The following is an 18,613-nucleotide window of genomic DNA, read 5'->3' as shown; positions in this document are numbered from 1 at the left end:
CAGATTAAACATCTAAAATCTGCTAAATTATTTTAATCACCAATAGACATTAGTACACCATTATAAGACTTCCTTATTAGAAAGTGGAGAAACAAAGGTTTTAAAATGTGAAGCTGTGTTTGTCACTTTGTGTTGATCAGTACCTGTGACAGTCAGAGTTGTTCCAGGTAAACTACTGCCCCATTCAAAGGATCGTGTTGTGAATGTGAACTGATACTGGGCTGAATCAGTCTCTCTCAGGTCAGTGATTCTCAGAGTGGAGCGTCCTCTCTCTGTTTCAAGGACCTGAACACGACCTGTATACTGGGAGTCTGTAAGAAGGTCCTCAGACTGTGAAGGATTCTTCCACTGAGGACCACGTTCAGGACGGAACCAGAATTTAGATGTAACCTCATAATAACTGTTGTAAGTGCAGGAAATATTCACTGATGATCCTTTAGAGACACAGATGCTTCTCTCAGTATAAATCACTCTGTTGCAGTTTTCACCACGAACACCTGAGAATGAATCAATGTCAAGATAATACTGCAGTAATTTAGTTTATTGTATTTCCTGTGATGAGGCTGCTACTGTAAAAGATACGTGAGGTCAGTATCTAGAACAGTGCAGTGGAAAACTGTAAACTCACACACTGGAGGAGAAGGGAAATCCTCGAGTCCTTTTATAGCACAGGAAAAACTGTCTTGGGAATAAATGTAGTCTGAATAATGTAATTCTGTATTTTCCTTAATTTTCTTATTGTTTTTGTACCAGATGATGGAGGTTTGACCAGGTAAATGGCAGCTGCTTTTACATCTTAGTGTCATCCAGTAAGAAGAGTAAGATGTTTGGATCACTTTCACTTTTAGATCTAGAAAAACAGGAATTACATTATAAACAAAATATCAACATTCACACAGTTAAAGATACATCATTACTTTCTCACTGGTCAATATATGGAAATACTGAAAGGATTTTACCTGTAACAGTCAAGTTGACTCCAGGTGAACCAGTAAATCTTCCTCCTGGATGGTTTGTCATGAACCTGAACCTGTACACAGCTGAGTCTCTCTGTCTGAGGTCTGTGATTCTCAGAAAGCAGCTGTTCTTATCACAAAGATGCTTCACACGACCCGAGTACTTTGAGTCTGTTCTCAGATCCACAGGTTCATTATCCAGCATATTACTAAACCACAATGTTTTCTCAACTATAATGTCAAGGTCATCTTGTCTGGATGGGTATGTGTAGGAGCAGTGTATGTCCACTGTTGATCCTTCTACAGCACAGATCTTAGTAGAAGTGTAAGTTACTCCCCAGTCATTCTGACCCTGAACCACTGTAACACAGAGCACAGCAGAAACCACAGATTTAATTTAGTGCTGAGATACAGATGTTTGGAAAGAAAATGAAATGAATTCCAAAATGTATAAACTTGGGAAAAAGAATAACTAGTCATAATATTTTTTTTGTTCTAATTCTTTCATCACCTCACTGCGAGACACCAAACCACAGAACTGATAAATGCAAATGCCAGATGCATGTGATGTGTTTCAAATGTAAATCAACTAGAAAGAGAAACTGAGAATAAACTAGCAAAACTCATCTTCACTTTAAAGGCAGTGGTAGGTAAGAGGCCGACAGGTGATCCACACAAACACATGGAAAAGGTGGCAAAGGCAGAGTCCAACAGAACAAGAAGAAGACCCAGAACAGACAGACTCAAACATCACACAGGTGGTTTGTAGGTAAGATCCAGGTTCACAGAGAACATGAGCGACTGATGACAACACTGGGAACAGGTGAGTGAGGAGGTGAGCAGGAAGTAGAAAGAAAGTCTGGAGACATCTGGTGGATGAAATGTGAAATGTCACTTCATCAACATTGAACAGCAGACTGAGGAAGTGAGCAGAGCTGATAAATAACTAAGTACATTTACTTTGTTTAGTGGAGTACTTGTATCTTTGTACCTTTAAGTACATTTTAAAGGATCTATATACTACTTCAAATTGAGTTAAGAATTCAGTGGAGGTCAGTGAATAGTAAATGATCCTTCTTGTAAAAAGTTTGATTCTCAAGTTGACTTTGAATTTCAAACTTTTAGTGTTCTCAGGCGGAGCTTGTTGCACATAAAAGTCGATGTTATGCAATTTAATCTAAAAGCACCTTTTTTTTATACCAACAAAACATTTGACAGATTTTAAGTTAGAGGATACAGAGGAGTTTCTCAGATGTGAGGACTTCAGTTGAAGCTACTTCCTCTAAATATGATACAGAAAACAGACACAGATACAGACCTGGTCTTATTTATTTACTCCACTTTTCTCATCCAAATTACTTCAGGCTGCTCTGAATAAGTGTTCAACATGTCCTACAGTGGAAATGTGAATATATTTACCTGGTGTAGAGAGAAGGAAAACAATAAATCCAAACGCTGATGTTGTTAAACTCATATCTGCTGCTCTCAAGTCTTCTGTAGAATGAAAGAGTGTGAGCATTAGATAAAATCATACTACATGTGTTATAAACGCCCTTCCTCTTTATATAAATACATCATGAACCAGATGCAACAAAAACATTTGAAATCTATACATAAGATATATTGAAATATAGAATTGGAGACTGGATTTGTGGATCAACCACATCATACCTCACCAACACTGTTTAAAGCATCTTTTGTTTTGTACCTTCTTTTTTAGATTCAGGAACAACTCTCTCAGTCCTCTCAGTGAGAACAACAAGATTCAGGGCAGATAATTAAAATTAATTAAATTCCATTTTATTTGCATAGCGCCAAAGCACAACAGAAGTTATCTCAAGGCACTTTACAGTGTTTAAGGTTTAAGACCTTAAAGAGAATAATTGTATAGAGAATTACTTAGAAAACCCAACAATCCCATTTGAGCAGCACTAGGAAAAGGAAAAACTCCCTTTAGAGGAAGAAACCTCCAGCAGAACCAAGCTCATAGTGGGCTTATCTGCCTCGACTGGTTGGGGTGAGTGGAAAGAAAAGAGAGAAAAGAACAGCAGGCAATAAAAACAACAACAAGCAGCAAGAACATTGGGCAGGTGAACTGGTTATTAAATGTTTTATAAGTGAGGAGAAGAATTGATGATCTCTCTTGCTAATTCCAGTCAGAACTCTGGCTGCAGCATTTTTAATTAACTGGAGGCTTTTTAAAGAGTTATTGGGACAAACTATTAATAACGAATAACTATTGTGAACCTTAATGGACACAGTTCACAGTTCTATCTGTCTTGAAATTAAAGTTATGTGTCAGATCTTGATAACTTTCTCTCTTGATGCTACCAAGTATGTTTCTGTCTTTTTTACCAACTTACTATCTGTGTTATTAATAATGTGAGGGGAAACCAGCAGTAAGGCCTGGATCAAATAAGGCAGCCAGGCGTAGTCAGGTGAATACGTTTAATTCAAATAACAAACAGGCTTACTGACAGTACAAGAAGACAAATTCCCGAACACCAGAGAGCCAAAACAGAAGCAGTCAGTGGTAGCGAACTGATTCTCAAGTTCTGTGTTACTCCAACTGAAACTTGTTGCAAATAAGAAGGCTTTAACTTGTTGTTACCAGCAGCCAATGCATTAATAATTTAATCTAAAAGCCTTTTTATACCTACAATCTGCCGTCTTTATCCAGAGAACAAAATATTTCACTCAACTTAAAGGATACAGAGGAGTTTCTGAGATCTGAGGACTCCAGTAAGGCAACTTCTGCTAAATATGCAATGATACAGTACATTTTCCTAAAGCCATTTACTGCAGGCTGCTCTGAATAAGTGTGCAACACAGTAGAAACATTTCTGTCGAACCATAAATGACCTCTGTGGTCAGAGTGTGAGCAGCAGACAAAAACACATTTAATGCACTCACTCCGTACTTCCTTATTATTAAGCATCAAAAACCAGTTGCCTTTAAATGTCTAGCAAAATAACCTTCATGTTGTCTTGCAGCCTATATATAAAATACATCATGCTGTACATGAAAAATTAAGAATTATTATTTTTCATGCCTTCCCTCTTTTAAATTCAGGAATACTTTCTTTCTCTCTCTGTCTCACTCTCTGTCCTCTTATTCATTACAGTAATAATCTGCTTTAGGAGCATTATTTATTTTTGTTAGTTTCACCTTTAACAATTTTAGGCTGTTTAAAATCAATTTTAAAAAGTGACGTCACAGTTTGCAGCACAAAGAGCAGCTTCACAGTTAAATATTTTTCACAGGGTCAAACAGAACTGGAGCTGGGATTACACATCTGTCTGTGGTCTCTCTTTACACTGACAACACTGTAATATTTCAAAAACAACATTTTCATCTCTGGAGCTTCTTTAATTAGTTTCGAGTCTTTGATTATCAGAAGTTAAAACGACGAGTCATAATTGCTGAACACAAAGGGCTGAAAAGAAGAGATGTACTCGACAGTAAAGGAAAACTGGACTTTGACTGACATCTAGTGGCACCAATATAAAACTACAACTACCTTACATTATGCATCTTATCCAGTGTTGTCATTTACAGTATACAGAGTATTAGAATCCTAGTAGATGTGGTATATAGCACCAATTGCATTTACTTGTTACCTAACTCATATATACTACAGAGATGCCTCTGCAGCATGTAATTAAAAAATCCAATAAAATAAACATAGGTATTAAATTCCTGCTGTGTTCAGCAGAGTTTGTTGATCGTACTGTACAATGCAATTGAATCCTCCACAGCTTCTTGACCTGTGGTTCTGAGAGAAAAATAAGGAGGACACCATGAGATATACACCATAGTATTACAGTGATAGTAAACATGTAAGCATGGATGATATGTTGTGGTTTTAATGTAGCTCACCTTGAGGCGGTGCTATTAAACTGGACAGCAGCGTACTCAACACTCTCATCCTCGTCCTCGTCCTTGTGTCTTTGGGCTCTAGCTGCACTGATGTTGGAGTAGATAGGATCTGTCTGGTTCTTTATGAACCGAACACTGGCATACTGAACATCATCCTCCTCCTCTGATTGAGTGGGGATATGCTGCAAAAACAAATATTCTTTTTAAATCTATGTAGCAATGCTGAATTTAGCAGAACATTAATGATTTATTCAGCATCTATTTTGCTTCTTGTCCCAGTCGTAGCAGAAACAAGTTATAACGTTATCACTTAAAGCAGCAGGTCATTTTTACCCTTATTCAAACTACACTTTAATAACTACACAGCTCCAGTCTCTGCTTTAGGTCACAGCTTGACCAAAAGTAGAAACACAAGAGGTCGCCAAAATCAAAAGTCTTGTTTTTCAGGCTGTACCATGATTTGTAGACTTTTGTCATTTCCAGTTTGTGACATTAAACTAATGTGACAACAGTGATGCTACAGCAATATTCCTCAGCATCTGTGGGTGAATCTAATTTGACTTACAGCAGAATTACAACTATGCATATTCCTGTATCGAAACAGAGCATCTTACTCTGCAGCCTGTTCCCATGAAGATCAAGGCCATCAAACCCCGGATTTGACTAAAAATCACGTTTCAGTCACTTAGGTCACAAAGGAAGTAAGGTGCTTAGTTTAAATGCAAAAGAACCATAATAAAAAAAGGTCGAAGTAATGATCGACTGACATTTAATAAATATTATATATAAGTATATATAAGTCTGAAGGTTCTGGATGCACCAAATAAAGGACATGAGGTACAATGTTAATCTTTACAGAAATCTGGACAGAATTCATGTTTGTGAAGAAGACTAGCAGATGAGCAACACAAAGAGCATCTCAGTCAGATCTGTTTTCACTAAGCAGTTTGAGCTGAACTGAAGAACCACAACAGCATTTCACTGGATTTTCTCGGCTAAAGCTTTTGTGCTTCACCTGCTCGCTGGGTTCAGGTGGTTCAGCAGGTTTGGAAGTTTTCTTTTTCCTGGACAAAAGAATTCAATAAAAACATATTATTTAGCTCCCGAACTCACTGGTAACATAAACATTATTTTGAAATAATATTTTGTTGAGGCAGGTTTCCTCACCTTATCAGCAGAAAGATTAAGAAGGCTAAAATAGCAAAGAAGACAACAGAGCTGGTTCCAATGACTGCTGATTTGAGTGCTTGAGGAAAAACTGTGATTGAATAAAAAAAGAAAAGTTCAGGTATTTCAGGTGTGTTAAGATGTTTTGAGAGAGATAAAAACATTTTGTGTTTTCAATTTGTTATGTAAACAGGCTAATTCCTGATATAAACTCCCCCTCATGAAGGTAATCAGCTTTTGTTAAAACTGTTTTATAGAGGTGTTGATTTAACTGCATAATATTTCAACAATGACATTTGGACGTAACAGAAAACTGTTCAACAGCACCACAAAACGAGTTTGGTGTATTCTAGGTAACAGTCAGCTTTACACTGCTTTATACAGAAAAGCACTCGGGAATCAAATTAGACTCAGATCCATTAAAGGTTGCAAAACTGTTTTAAGACACTCTGTCAAAGTGTTCTCTGGACTTGTTGGACGATGGGGGAGAGAGAAGGATGGATGGTGGATGACATTTGACCCATGACCCATTGACACCCACAATAATGATGTCATAGCCGTCAGGCAAGGCACAGGATGGCCAGGATTTGGGAGATGTAGCACCTACAGTGAACGAGTGCTCCATCCACCACTCCACAACCTACATCACCGCTGCATCACCATCACCCCCGGTTGCTTCTAGTGAGCCGGCGCCTTCCCTGATAGTTACATGATCATTATTATGTGTGTGAATAGGAAAATGACAAGCAACACCTCGGGGGATAGATGAGCTGGAAAAGAGCTAAGACTACAAATAGAATTGACAAGACGCGTTTGAGTTTGATGTCGTTAACATATAATTCACTTGTTGAACATGTATATGTGTAATTTAACTGAAAAATGTACCTGCAACAACAGTCAGATGTAAAGTGTTGTTATGACGTCCTACACTGTTCTGAACTTCACAGTAATAATTCCCACTGTGTTCAGCTCTGATGTCAGTGATGGTGAAGATCTGTCCTGAAGCTTTTGGTGACTCTTCATTCTCCTTGTACCAGGTATAATTAGCTGCTGGGTTAGCATCACTGCTACAGGTCAGAGTCACTGAACTACCCTCCACTATCTCAGAGGGACTCACTGACACAGAGGGAAGATTTGGACGATCTGGAAGAAATAATTCAGATGAATTGAGTTACAGTTTATCATATCAGCATGTATAATTTGGAAGAACCTTTATGTCAAAGTAAATAAAACATATAAAAACTAACTTACACTGGACATCAATAACTATGGATGTAGAGTTGATCACTCCATAATAATTCCCAGCCTCACAGTAGTAGGTCCCTGTGTCATTAGAGCTGATGGAGGTGAAGGTAAAATTCCCTTCTTGTCCATCAACAAGTTGTCTGTTTCTCTTGTACCAGGTGTATTTAGCTGCTGGGTTAGCATCACTGCTACAGGTCAGAGTCACTGAACTACCCTCCACTATCTCAGAGGGACTCACTGACACAGAGGGAAGATTTGGACGATCTGGTAACAATAACATAATGTGTAGAGACAAACATACTGAATGACAGATGAACATATATGTTATTGGAAAAGCTTTTGTCCTAGTTTAAATAATAAAACATCAGGTTAACATGTGACTTACATTGAACATTTATAAATAGAGATGTAGAGTTTATCACTCCATATTGATTCTTGGCCTCACAGTAGTATTTTCCTTTGTCCTTAGAGCTGATTGAGGTGAAAATATAAATTCCTTCTGGTCCATGATGTTTTGTTTGGTTCCCCTTGTACCAGGTGTATTTAGCTGCTGGGTTAGCATCACTGCTACAGGTCAGAGTCACTGAACTACCCTCCACTATCTCAGAGGGACTCAATGACACAGACGGAGGATGTGGAGGATCTGTGTATGTAAATATAGATTATTTTTTCTAAGACTCTCAGTCAACCAGGTGAAGTTATCTGGAAGTTGAACCATGGCAATTGGACTTCTTTCTTGTTAGATTGAAATATTTCACTACTCATCAAAGTAGCTTCTTCAACCTAAGGAGAGTTGATTGGAGACCAAACATTATTCCTCCAGGTAGGTTTCACTTCAGACCTGCCCAAATCACCACATCCACATTTTGTACAGAGAAGACACCAAAGGAAGCTTTTAACTCTTCCTTTAAGAGAGGTGGAGGCCCTAAACACAACCTGTCTCCAATTTAACATGCTGCTGTTTCTTCTTTCTACTAAAAAATCACAACTGTTTCACGACTGGTGCTTTGATTTTGCATGTCGTCAGTAATCAGTGTTACAGGTAAGTTACAGTTCCACGTGTAACCGGTGAGGTAGTATGAGATGAACTGAGTAACAACTACCTGTATCTACATACCTGACAGTTCTGTCATCACTGCTGTGTTCAACATTAATGTTTGTTCTGTTTAAATTGTGGAAAAGTGGAAGTTCACAAAGAAGAAAATCTACTGGTCACTGAAATGGGGCTTTTAAATTCTCTAGACATAAACAACCTAAGCAGGGAAGTATGGGATCAATAATCTTAATAAAGCTGCTGTTACCTGATGGATACGTTTTGTCAAAGAGTGAGTATATCTCTAGTCTAACGAGAAAGAAGCCATGACTCAACTTCCACATAGTAAAGGTTATTATAAGATTAAATTACTACTGGGCTCAGTATTACACACAACAAATGACAAGTTATAAAATGGCTGTGAAACTGGTAGATACAGTCTTATTAAGTTAAAAGGACACATTCTCAATTTAATGTTGCACTTGACAATAAAATAATTTAAAGAACGATTGAACCTGATGCAGCAGAGGCCGACAGATCCTGACTCTCAAACTCTAATGTAGATGAAACTTCAACAACATTTTCTATAATACAACTAAATATACATCTTTATCTAGTCACCACTACCTCAAAAATACTCACCAGTCTCTAAATCTACAGACCACTTTCTAATGCAGGCGTCCGAACACAGTACAGTAGGTAGTAGTAGTAATCTTCTGAATTTGATTCTCCCATGAGGTAAAACATGTACAGACTCTGTGGTACTCATGAGTAAATTAAACTTCATGTGTAGAATTAGTACAACACAACAGATTGAATGTGCCACTGTAGTTTATAACCTGTATGTTACTCACATTTTAAATCAATAGAGATGATTTCAGATCGCGTTCTCCCCAGTTCATTCTCAGCTGTACAGTAATAGTCTCCAGAGTCAGAGGACTGGATGGAGCTGAAGGACAGACGCTCTTGATCGACAAGCCGTGGTTCATCAGTTCCATTTTTCTTGTACCAGGTGTATTTAGCTGCTGGGTTAGCATCACTGCTACAGGTCAGATTCACTGAACTACCCTCCACTATCTCAGAGGGACTCAGTGACACAGAGGGAAGATTTGGACGATCTGGAGGAGAAAGAAACATAAAATAAATAATGTATGATAAAATATAAACTGATTTTTAATTCCTAATTGTTTAACTGTTTATCTCTTTTACAAAAGTAAAGCAGAACATGTTTGTGTCCAGAATTCTGATCCTGCATCTGTCCCATTGTTTTTCATGGAGGCAGATTAAGAGGCCAACATCTAACCTTTCTATACTTAGTTATTCTAATGTATTTAGGTGTTACGTTTCTTTTTTTAATAATAATTGCTGTGACAACTCCATGTTGCTATTAACCAGTCTAATTTATTCTAAACTATTTGGTTCAAACTTGGTGCCAGATTATTTTATTCTAGTGAAACAAAGAGGAGCAAACTCACACACTGGAGGAGAACGGAAAGGCTCATGTCCTAAAACTTCAATGGTGCAGTAATATTTGTTTGAAGGATCAAATCCATCTAGGATATAATATTCTTTTCCTTTGTTTTCAACTTTCCGTCCATTCTTGTACCAGATGTAAGAATGAGGATCGGACAGTTGACAATTGCTGCGACATGTCAGTTCTGTCCAGGTAGAAAACTGATTCACTGTTGATTTCCTCACATCTACCTGGAGCTGTGGATCTGAGGACGATGATTGGAAATTTTATTTTAGAATCAACTGCTGACATTTGTACAAATAAATAAAAGAACAAACACAAATTTTGAGTCACAGTGTTACCTGAGACAGATAACATGACTCCAGGTGAACCAGTGTATTTCCCAGTAATATGGTTTGTTATGAACCTGAACTTGTACTCAGCTGAATCCGTCTCTCTCAGGTCTCTGATGGTCAGAGTGCAGCTGTTTCCATTACACTGATCCTCCACACGACCTGAATAATCTAAGTCATCTTTCAGATCCAAAGGTTCATTATTAACAAACCAGAATCTGTCTGTCACTCTTGTGTCAACGTTATTCACTCTGGATGGGTATCTGTAGGAGCAGTGTATGACCACTGTTGATCCTTTGGAGCCACAGATCTTAGTAGAAGTGTAAGTTACTCCCCAGTGAACAGCTGTAACACATCAGAAATCAAACATCAGGACTTACATTAACATATAAATACATATTTATATCAAGCCTGCTGTGGTTTCTGTGTCTCCTGCTGAAAATATTTTGTTATATGATATGATACTTTTTTAACACTACATGGTATTTTTTACCATGTGATGGATCTAAATACTTTTTTCAAGACACCTGCAGCACATTAGTTATGAGTAGTTGGTGTTAATGTTGTTAGTGGAGTAAACTCACACACTGAAGGAGAAGGGAACAACTCCTGTCCTCTTACAGCACAGGAAACTCTGTCTGTATCAACAAAGTATCCTGAATAAGTATTAGATGTTTGTCCCTGAATCTTTTGTCCATTCTTGTACCAGATGTAGGTAAAACGATCAGGTAGAGAACATCTGTTCAAACACATGAGCTCTGAACGACTGTAGGTTGATGTGATCACCTGCACCTGGAGGTCTGTGGATGTGAATAAAGAACAGACGTCTTCATTTTAGACTGAACTGTCAGTATCAGTACACACAAACACACTCTGAATACTTCTTCAAATTTAAATGTTACCTGTAACAGACAAAGTGACTCCAGGTTCTCCAGTGTATCTCCCAGTGATATGATTCGTTATGAACCTGAACTTGTACTCAGCTGAATCAGTCTCTCTCAGGTCTCTGATGGTCAGAGTGCAGGCTTTGTTTTCACGCTGATACTCCACACGATCTGAATAATCTGGGTCACTTCTCAGGTCCACATGAACGTTATTACTCTCTTTTGTAAACCACAGCGTTTTATCTACTCTTTCTACAGTGTATGGGTATTCATAGGTGCAGCTTATGGTCACTGTTGATCCTTTTAAAGCACAGATCTCAGTAGGTTGTCTGTAAGTCACCCCCCAACCATTCTGGCTCTGCACAACTGTAACAACAAACAATATCAGATCATCAGAACATCATGGTTCACTATCTAGCCAAAGGGGTTGCTAGCCAGTGACTTCTGTGCTGGTCCCAAGCCCGGATAAATAGAGAGGGTTGCGTCAGGAAGCGCATCCGGCATAAAACTTGCCAAAAACAATCATGCGAATCGTCCATAGGACTTTCATACCGTGTGACTGTTGGTCAAAGAAAGAGGGGAGGCAGAAGGGTTCGTGGTCAGAGAGAGAAGGGAAAAGGCAGGGACATAGATCTGAGAATAGGGACTCTAAACGTTGGCACGATGACAGGGGAAGGCAGAGACGTGGCAGACATGATGGAGAGAAGGAAGGTAGATGTTCTGTGTGTGCAGGAGACAAGGTGGAAGGGCAGCAAGGCACGTAGCATTGGAGGAGGATACAAACTGTTCTACCATGGTGTTGATAGGAAGAGAAACGGGGTAGGAGTGATCCTGAAGGGGGAGTTTGTGAACAATGTTCTAGAGGTGAAAAGAGTCTCAGACAGGGTGATGAGCCTAAAGCTAGAAATTGAAGGGGTGATGGTGAATGTAGTCAGTGGGTATGCGCCACAGGTTGGCTGTGAGTTAGAAGAGAAGGAGAGATTCTGGAGTGAGTTTGATGAGGTCATAGAGAGTATCCTCAGAGGAGAGAGAGTTGTTGTTGGAGCAGACTTCAATGGGCATGTTGGTGAGGGCAACAGAGGTGATGAGGAGGTGATGGGCAGGTTTGGTGTAAAGGAAAGGAATCTGGAAGGACAGATGGTGGTGGACTTTGCTAAGAGGATGGAAATGGCTGTAGTCAACACTTACTTCCAGAAGAGAGAGGAACATAGAGTGACATACAAGAGTGGAGGTAGGAGCACGCAGGTGGACTACATCCTATGTAGACGAGGTCATTTTATAGAGGTTAGTGACTGCAAAGTGGTGGTAGGAGAGAGTGTAGCCAGACAGCACCGCATGGTGGTGTGCAAGATGACTCTGGAGGTCAGGAAGAAGAAGAGAGGGAAGACAGAGAAGAAGACCAAGTGGTGGAAGTTAAAGAATGAAGAAACTTGTGAGGAATTCAGGCAGAAGTTGACACATGTTCTTGGTGGTCAGGATGAACTTCCAGATGACTGGGAAACTACAGCAGAGGTTATCAGGGAAACGGGTAGGAAGGTGCTAGGTGTGTCATCTGGAAAGAGGAAAGAAGGTAAAGACACTTGGTGGTGGAATGAAGAAGTACAGGAATGTGTCAAGAGGAAGAGGTTGGCTAGAAGGAAGTGGGATGTAGAAAGGACTGAGGAAAGTAGACAGGAGTACAAGGAAACACAGCGTAGAGTGAAGAGGGAGGTGGCAAAGGCCAAACAGAAAGCTTATGACTCCTCCAACAAATGTCAGACTACTTAGAAACGTCAGAGCCCAGAAGACCTCTGTGGAGCACAGACACTCTCTAATCTATGAGGATAAATCGCTCGCCTCCTATACTAAAACACTTAAAGACACACAGAGTGTTAAAACAGAGAGTTTTAAGGAAATGCAAGATATAAGCACAGATCTCAGTAGGTTGTCTGTAAGTCACCCACCAATCATCCCAGCTCTGCACAACTGTAACGACAAACAATATCAGATTCATAATTATTAGAAAACAGCCTTATTTTTTAATTCTTTGTTCTTGTGTTGCTGAACTAATGTCTCCAACTATTTCTAGGAGTGTCAGACCATTTGCACAAAGAACCAACTCTCCAGGTTTTAACTTCATCTAAAGACTCCACACATAGATGATCAGTTCTTACAGTTGTATAGATGGGAGGAACTACTTGCTACTGAGGTCACTGGATGGAATAAAAACCTGCAGACTGGCTCTTACTGTATATAAGCTATATACAGCAAATATAAGCTGGACGTGTCCTGGAAAACCTTCAGAAATCTCAAAATCTGATTCAGTGCTGACACAAAACGTTACTCATGTCTTAAATTAAGAGTTGATGAGATTAAATTTATTTATTTTTATAGTTCTTGTTATCACAGTGATCATTTATCACAGTTTCAGCTTTAGTGCATGTATTAAAACAACTTTCTAAATACCTCTGATATTGTGGTGGAGCAGTAGATCAGTGTTACATGAGGTTTGTATTCACACAACACAGAACAAAAAACAACCTCATTTGCATCAATACACACCAACCACATTTACATGAATTTTAAAGAAGCTCCAGACCATGAAAACCAATTTCTGCCAGGAAAGACAGAAAATGACTAGTCCGAAATAGCACTATTGAATTCATAATTGTTATTTTACTTATGTTTTTTCTATTTTATGTTTTTTCTATGTTTTTTTGTGCTGTTCTACAGAACAGATCTAATAATTACAACAGAATCAATACAGTTAAAGTAATACTTGAACATGAAGCAGCAGTGTGATCTACTGTGTTAACTCTACCACTGTAAGTGGTAACTACAGTGTTTAACAGATATTTATTTTTATTGATACTTGTTCTATAACTGTATCCATTAAGTTCATTCACAGTGCAGAATGATATTTCTGTTAGCAGAGAGGATGAGATCTGTTTTATCAGAGCACCGTGTGCACTAATAACTTTCTCCACTGGTGGAGTCAGTTCTCAGACCCAGACTCAGCAGTCTGGGGTCACACTGAACATCATGGTTCACATAAAACAGAAACAGAAACACTTCTATCAGACAACGTACAGTAATCTATTCCTAAATTTGAGGATCAAATCGAACCCGGACTCCTCCAACAAATGTCAGACTACGTAGAAACGCCAGAGCCCAGGAGACCTCCGTGGAGCACAGACATTCTCTAATCTATGAGGATTTATCGCTTTCTATTCACCTCCCGTAACTAAAACAACACTAAGAGACACACAGACTGTTAAAACAGACAAATGTGCAAGAGTTTTAAGGAAACGCAAGACATAAGATCTAATCTACAAACATGGTGTGAGAATTAATATTTTCTTTCTTCAAAGTTCAGATTTTCTAACTTAGAGTTTCAGTGTAGATAAACTGTTCAGTACCTGTCACAGTGAGAAGAACAACTAATCCACCTGCTGCTGCTGTTAAACTCATCTCTGCTCCTCTCTGTGACTTCAGAGTCGTGAGTAAAACATGTACACACAAAACCCAGAACTGTTATCTGTGATCTGGACTCTAAAGACACAAGTGAAGCTGTTAAAAATACACCCAGCTTCCTTCCTCTTTACATGATTTACATGCATAATGAGTAAGAACGCAGAAGAGAACAGTGAAAACCACTAAGTAACTTTCTGGCCCTGTAAAACATGAATTTCTTTATTTGAAAGACTGTGAGAAAGTAGTTTTGTGGCTTGTTATTAGGAAAACTGTTACACACAAGAGAAGCAGACAAAGGAGAAACAGTGGCAAAGACAAGGCAAATTTATTTTATAAACATTTCTTTATAAAATAAATATATGAAACACAAATTGTTCTTCAAATAGATTTAAAGAAGAGAACAATAGCTGTAAGTAGAAATGATTCACAAAAAGAAGCTACGATGAACTCTGAGATCAGAAAAGGAACATGAAGGTAAAACAGGTGATTAAAATATTCCTCTTTACTAACATCTAGTGGAGGCTACTGGAAACTAAAACTAGATCAGACAACAAGTCAAAACACAGAAACAATAAATAATAAGTAAAGCTACTAGTTACAGAGAAAATATGAAGGATTCAATGTGATTTGTTACCATTCTTAAATATTCCAGCTCTTCCAGGTCCCATTGGTTAAACTCTAACTTCTAAACTTCCTGTGATCCTGTTAAACAGCCACTGTCACCATCCTCACCTGGTCCTGCACCAGTTTTAGTTCTGTTTCATGTCACTCAGTCTCCTTCATGCTCACCTAGCATCACCCCTGCTGCTGCCCGGCTCGACTTCGAACTGACTCTCTTTGCCAGAAACCACTCTGAGCCACTGTTCCCAGTCAACCTGATCAGATCTGACTTGGTTTTCCCTGGCTGCGAGTGTGTTTCTGGGTATGACTGGTTTTGCGGACCTGCTTACTATGACTATGTTTTGGATTTTGCCTCCCCAGTGTCCTCTCCAGTGTTCTCTCAAGACTCAGGAACCTGAACCCCCCAGTCTCTCTGCTGCTCCTGGTTCTCTTCCCCCCTGCTCCTCTGTATGATACTCCTCTTCAGAACAACGACTCACAGTCTCCTAACCTCTCCGGCTTTGGAGTCCCCTGATCGTCTCTAACCCCCAGAATCCTCAGCTCCGCAGCTCTGCACTCACCTGTCCTACTACGATTCCCAGAATCCTCTGCTCTCCGTTTGTGATTTGTGATGATTGTGATCATCAGGTTTTGTTGATGGTGCTGTACGGTGCAGATGTTTGATCTTCAGATTCCTGACGTCTGCTTCTGACACAGAGATATAAATAAAGCAAAATGTCAACATGTGAGAAGTGAGTGTGAAACTATTGAACTATATAATTAGCATCATTTTCTGTGAGGATAATATTACTGTGGTACGACTCCTCACCTCGGAGCAGCACTGTTAAACGTGAGTACTCAGTAAGTTCTTGTTCCTCCATGTGTCTGAGCTGTTCTGTTGTTGGAGTAGACAGGATCTGTGTGTTTGTTGGAGAAGTGGACAGTGGAGTACTGAAGTTTAAAACTTCTGACCTGTTCTGTTGTCCGGTCTCTCTTCAGGCTCAGATGATTCTGTGGAAGTTTAATGAATTAAATTAAAATCAATGATCTGGATGGTTCATTGTTACTTTAAATTAATAAATCAAAAACACTGCAGACAAACAAAAGTAATTCAAAGTAATTTAAAACTTTTTTTGCAAAAGCTGCTGCAACCAACACACATATGATTCTAACGTGGTTTTTTAAGATAAGACAATTTAAAGAGACGCAGAAACTGAGATGTCTATCAACTGTTCTACATTTGGACACAGCACAGTTTCTGTATGTGTGAATGATGCTCACATTAGCAGATCAGATATGACGGATGTAACAAACAGTTTGACACTTCACTGTCTTTACACCACTACATGATGCACGTTTATTTTTATCATTAATATGAAAATAAACATAAAAAAGTGCTTTGGCAGCTTATTAACTACAGTACATGACACATAACCCCAGAGTTCCTGCATGTCCAACAGTCATCTGGCATTTTTGTGACTACTGGCGTTGGTGTTTCAGGGCACAGCCAAGCATGGCTACAGGCCCAACCAGGTGTAATGTGGAGGTCAGGTGGAAGACATTACTGGGAGGAGTGGTTTGAGCAGGTGGAGCTGGGGCGGGAGTCATGACCATAGAGATCCTGAATGTCGTTATCAATAGAATTAACAGGCAGCTGATTAACTGCAATAACCAGATGAGTGTTACTGCATAATATCAGTTTACATTTAGCTATACATCAAATATTTAGTGGAATATGGTTCTAATCAGCTGGGTTGGTTGTAAAGTGAGAGGAAATAAAAACCACTGAGCCTGATCTACTGACATCATGGATTTGTTTCTGCTTCTGGAAACTAAGCTGAAGCTAACAGCTACTGGTAGCTTTGCGTCAATGCAGAGGAATAGTTGCACAAACAGATGAAGGTACATAGACTGATTGGGGTTCAGTGTGTAAGAAATGAACTATTTGAATACAAAGATACAGGCAGTGATCAGTTATTGTGTGTATACACAGTACAAAGGAAGATTTAAAATAAATCTCTCATTAATCAAACAGTGTAAAGATGATGTTGCCAGTGCTTCGTGCATTCGTGTGAACTAATTAACTGAAATGTTAATTTAAATGCAGTTAAATTGGTCAAAACAAGAGGAGAAAACGTGTGTGCGGGCAGTTCTGTGTTATTCTTGATTGTTTTCCTCTCTGTTTACTCTGTTGTCAGGTTGTTGCTGAGTTAAGTGTGAAAAACAGAAAGACACGATGAAATGGTTCAAGCAGCTGTGATAAAGACAGATAAGAAAAGTGTTGACGATTTTTAAAATGACATGGAAACATCACACTGAGGTCAGACAGTATCACCAACAGCCAACAACACTGTTTACGATAAAATGGTGGAGGTAAGCAGGGAAATTCAAAATGGCTTCAAAACAAACTGATTCTTAACCAACAGGGAAACAGGGAACCCACAATCAAACAGAGTGAAGGTAAGAAAAAACTAGATAAAACTAAAAAAGATAAAACTAAAAATGTCTCATGACAAAGGAACTGAGAACAAATTCCAGTGAAACTGGCTGAGACAGACACAGTGGAACAGAGAACATAACCTAAAGTTCATTAGATTTACAGACACCATTAACAAAAGGCAGACAAATAAAAACTCTAACAACAAAATTAACAAAATACATCGTCTTATATTAGACAAACCAAAACCCAAAACCTGGGGTGGACGTCAAAAGGTCCAAGACCATAACAAAAAACAGATTCAAGTTCTCTTATACAGTACAAAGTAAAAAGGGATCAGGCCTTACAGGGGCAGAGCAGAAGCAGATGAAACCACAAGAAGAGGTCAAGCTCTGGATCATTCAGAGGTCAGATTCAGAGAACTGGTCCTGACGTTGACTGACTGAGCAGCTTCAGTCATCTGGCAACAAGTTCCTCTTCTTTCTTCCTCTCTGGGGTTTGAAAACAGCCGGCATCCAAAACATGTTGCATTGCTGCCATCTGTTGGAGCCATTTGTTATCTGACTCAAATTGTCTTCATTAGTCCGGCTCTTCTCAAAGAGTTACACATACGGTTCATAACATGTCTCAACTGACTCAGAGCAGCTTCTATACAGAGTAAATGAGAAGTGGGAGCAGCTGGGAGTGGAAGTGGCTCACATTAGCAGGGGGTAGACCAGTCACAGGAGAGTAAAGGAGAGGCAGGAACCATGTGTGGGTCTGTAGGTATCAGGTCAGAGCTGCAGGGATGTGACCAGGTGACCAGAAACAGGAGGAGAGAGACAGGCAGGTATGTGTGTCAGGATGAAATGAGGGGGAAGAAACAAACAGGGATCATGATGGTGAGTTTGAATTCAGATACAGGGAATGAACTAAGACAACTTCACTGTGGGACACCTGTACCTTCTCTCTCTCTTTAAAATCACCTCTTCTACCTGATTTTGACCAGAATTCAGATTCTTCATGTTCACTGTGAACATGTGTCTCACATCCTGGTTCCAACCTTTTACTACTACTATTAAGAATCAGCCGTCAGTGTGAAACACAGAGTAGAGAAAACTACAAACAGTTCAACTGGTTTCCAGTAATTTTCAACCATGAACCATGAGGTTGT

General features: G+C 39.2%; 2 protein-coding genes and 1 long non-coding RNA gene across 3 annotated transcripts in view; all 3 read right to left on the bottom strand.

Annotated features, from left to right (window-relative positions):
* Window positions 1-60: 60 nt before the first annotated feature.
* On the bottom strand, window positions 61-4,044 carry LOC113161779. Its single transcript, XM_026359580.1, has 5 exons — window positions 3,805-4,044; window positions 2,376-2,455; window positions 960-1,316; window positions 629-850; window positions 61-497 (listed from the first exon to the last, which is right to left on the bottom strand). Exons 2-5 carry the CDS (start codon window positions 2,428-2,430, stop codon window positions 61-63), a joined length of 1,071 nt encoding a protein of 356 aa, XP_026215365.1. The 5' UTR covers window positions 2,431-2,455; window positions 3,805-4,044.
* A 305-nt stretch (window positions 4,045-4,349) lies between these two features.
* LOC113162176 (B-cell receptor CD22-like) overlaps window positions 4,350-18,613 on the bottom strand; it is a 44,203-nt gene continuing 29,939 nt past the window's right edge. Inside the window, exons 9-15 of the mRNA XM_026360207.1 lie at window positions 7,633-7,890; window positions 7,254-7,511; window positions 6,888-7,145; window positions 6,003-6,093; window positions 5,851-5,899; window positions 4,836-5,017; window positions 4,350-4,731 (exon numbers count right to left, since the gene is read on the bottom strand). Coding sequence (XP_026215992.1) covers window positions 4,665-4,731; window positions 4,836-5,017; window positions 5,851-5,899; window positions 6,003-6,093; window positions 6,888-7,145; window positions 7,254-7,511; window positions 7,633-7,890 — 1,163 coding nt within the window. The 3' untranslated portion in view covers window positions 4,350-4,664. The remainder of the gene's footprint in view (window positions 4,732-4,835; window positions 5,018-5,850; window positions 5,900-6,002; window positions 6,094-6,887; window positions 7,146-7,253; window positions 7,512-7,632; window positions 7,891-18,613) is intronic.
* Window positions 14,902-17,929, bottom strand: LOC113162190. The gene is made up of 3 exons (XR_003298799.1): window positions 17,808-17,929; window positions 15,853-16,034; window positions 14,902-15,731 (listed from the first exon to the last, which is right to left on the bottom strand). It is a non-coding gene; the product is annotated as an uncharacterized LOC113162190 (long non-coding RNA).

This window comes from Anabas testudineus, chromosome 1, assembly GCF_900324465.2.
Source record: "Anabas testudineus chromosome 1, fAnaTes1.2, whole genome shotgun sequence".
Classification (NCBI taxonomy): Eukaryota; Metazoa; Chordata; class Actinopteri; order Anabantiformes; family Anabantidae; genus Anabas; species Anabas testudineus.
Note: the sequence above shows the minus strand (reverse complement) of the source record. Positions and strands in the feature narration are given on the sequence as shown.